The sequence below is a fragment of the Penaeus vannamei genome, unplaced genomic scaffold, assembly GCF_042767895.1.
Source record: "Penaeus vannamei isolate JL-2024 unplaced genomic scaffold, ASM4276789v1 unanchor565, whole genome shotgun sequence".
NCBI classification, from domain to species: Eukaryota; Metazoa; Arthropoda; class Malacostraca; order Decapoda; family Penaeidae; genus Penaeus; species Penaeus vannamei.
The window spans coordinates 12501-15170 of NW_027213569.1; the positions used below are offsets into that span (position 1 = coordinate 12501).

At 43.3% G+C, this 2670-nt stretch overlaps 1 protein-coding gene across 1 annotated transcript in view; it reads left to right on the plus strand.

The window, feature by feature from the left end:
* Positions 1-1514, plus strand: part of IFT57 (intraflagellar transport 57) — a 9575-nt gene extending 8061 nt beyond the window's left edge. Inside the window, exons 6-8 of the mRNA XM_027361731.2 lie at positions 1-101; positions 781-977; positions 1288-1514. The exon at positions 1-101 is cut by the window's left edge and continues 8 nt beyond it. Coding sequence (XP_027217532.2) covers positions 1-101; positions 781-977; positions 1288-1497 — 508 coding nt within the window. The 3' untranslated portion in view covers positions 1498-1514. The remainder of the gene's footprint in view (positions 102-780; positions 978-1287) is intronic.
* Positions 1515-2670: the final 1156 nt, after the last annotated feature.

Sequence of the window (2670 nt, forward strand, 5' to 3'; positions counted from 1 at the left end):
TGCCTGGCCAGACGAAATTCTGCATTCTAACACAACTTCAGAAGAATGGAGATTGGAATTGGAAAGAGTCCTGCCCCAGCTGAAAGTTACCATCAGAACAGGTTTGTATTACATTTTTTTTACACGAACGAGGGTTTTGTATATGTGGGAATATAAACATTAGGACGCTGTTGTACATGAGGTACCGTTCCTTTTATGAAATTCTGGTTTGATTAAAAAAAAAAAATACATAGGAATATATAATGCCGGTTTCTTAAGACTGTGCGAGACCCGACCCCAATGAATATTCATTATACGGATATGCAAATACACAGAAGTAGATCAAACTAGACATGCATACCTACCGGACAGATAGACAGATAAATGTATATCTATCAGATGGATAGACAGAGTGCATTTATTTCTGTGAATATATATGTCCATTTATATAAATATTTGTCCATTTATAAGAATATTTATGTCCATTTATATGAATATTTATGACCATTTGTAAGAATATTTATGTCCATTTATTTGAATATTTATGTCCATTTATAAGAATATTTATGTCCATTTATAAGAATATTTATGTCCATTTATAAGAATATTTATGTCCATTTATAAGAATATTTATGTCCATTTATATGAATATTTATGTCCATTTATAAGAATATTTATGTCCATTTATATGAATATTTATGTCCATTTATAAGAATATTTATGTCCATTTACATGAATATTTATTGGGTCGGGCCTTTCACAATTTTAACAAACAGGCCTATTTATGCCGGTGAATTGCAGACAACAGGGACTGGCGATCGCACATCGAACAAATGCACGAACATCGCTCGAAAATCGACGAGACGCTGAATTTCACCCAAAAACAGTTGGATGGACTCCATTCCGAGATCACGCGTAGCCTTGAGAAGATCCACTCTAGGGAAAAGTACCTCAATGGTCAGCTGGAGCCTCTGCTCTTGGAATACAGGAATCTGCAGGTGCGTAGCCTGTCTTTGATGTGATTTGCGTGTGTATGTTTTGAGGAAGGAAAATGGTATTTACCTCCTACCCTTTTTTCGGCCTTCCTGTGAAGTTTATGTTTTCCTTCTCTGCTGGTTTCCTTATAATGTCATACCATCGATAAGGAAACCAACAGAGAGGGGAAAAAAAATCTGGAAGGAAGAGAAAAATACGTAGTGGGAAAATATTAATACACGGTTGAAATAACCTATTATACTTTTTCCCCGTTGTATAATTGTCGTCTCGATTCGCTATCTTTTATTACGGATCTTGCACAATATTCTCTAGAATGTGGCAGCGGAGAGCAGAGAGCAGTACCGACAAGTATCTGGCCGCCTGGTGGAGAAGTCCCACGAGCTAGCACAGATCTCGGACGAGCTGGATCGAGTCAAACACGAAATGGAAGAACGAGGGTCCAGCATGACGGATGGAAGTGAGTGTTTGTCTAGTCCTTGGCGTACGCTGTCTCTTCTCTCTTTTGTTCTTTATCTTTATTAGGTCCTCCTTCCCTTTCTCCTCTGTCTCTCCGTGATCCTTCGTTTATGGTAGTAGTGAGAGTCATTAATAGTTAGTTTGTCACTATCATTCTCTCTCTCTCTCTCTCTCTCTCTCTCTCTCTCTCTCTCTCTCTCTCTCTCTCTCTCTCTCTCCTTCGCTCAGTCGCTCGCTCTATCTCTCTCTCCTCTCTGCTCTATTCTCTCTATTCTTTTGCTCTATCTCTTCTTACTCTCTCTCTCTCTCTCTCTCTCTCTCTCTCTCTCTCTCTCTCTCTCTCTCTCTCTCTCTCTCTCTCTCTCTCTCTCTCTCTCTCTCTCTAAGAGTTTCTAACAAGCCCCTTAATTTAAATAGTTGTTGAAGTACAGGTGGTGTCAGTGATACACGGTGTGGCTGTTCTCTTTATTGCTAAGAGTTTCAAGCACTTTATAGCGACACAAGAAATAGGATAACTGGCGGTGCGGGAGGTCAGGTCAGTAGCGACCAGCCCGCCAAGGGGCCGGCTCGTCGAAGGTGTGAGCTGAGTGAGTGAGTGAGTATGAGGGTCAGCGAGTGAGTGAGTGAGTATGAGGGTCAGCGAGTGAGTGAGCATGAGGGTCAGCGAGTGAGTATGAGGGTCAGCGAGTGAGTGAGTGAGTATGAGGGTCAGCGAGTGAGTGAGTGAGTATGAGGGTCAGCGAGTGAGTGAGCATGAGGGTCAGCGAGTGAGTGAGTATGAGGGTCAGCGAGTGAGTGAGTATGAGGGAGTCAAGGAGTGGAGCAGCCGAGTATGGAGGGTCATGAGGCGAGGTGAGTGAGCATGAGGGTCATGCAGTGAGTGAGTGAGCATGAGGGGTCAGCGAGTGAGGGAGTGAGTATGAGGGTCAGCGAGTGAGTGAGAGAAAGGTCATGAGTGAGTGAGTGAGTATGAGGGTCAGCGAGTGAGTGAGTATGAGGGTCAGTGAGTGAGTATGAGGGTCAGTGAGTGAGTGAGTATGAGGGTCAGCGAGTGAGTGAGTATGAGGGTCAGCGAGTGAGTGAGTATGAGGGTCAGCTTGGATGACCTTATATACACCCCTTGGCGGACGGCGTGGCCTCTATATTTAGAAGAGCGTGGTTCGGGCGATAGCGTGGGCAGGCCCCACGTGGGAAGTAGGTATTGCATGTATTGCACGTCTTTATACTCTCTCTCTCTCT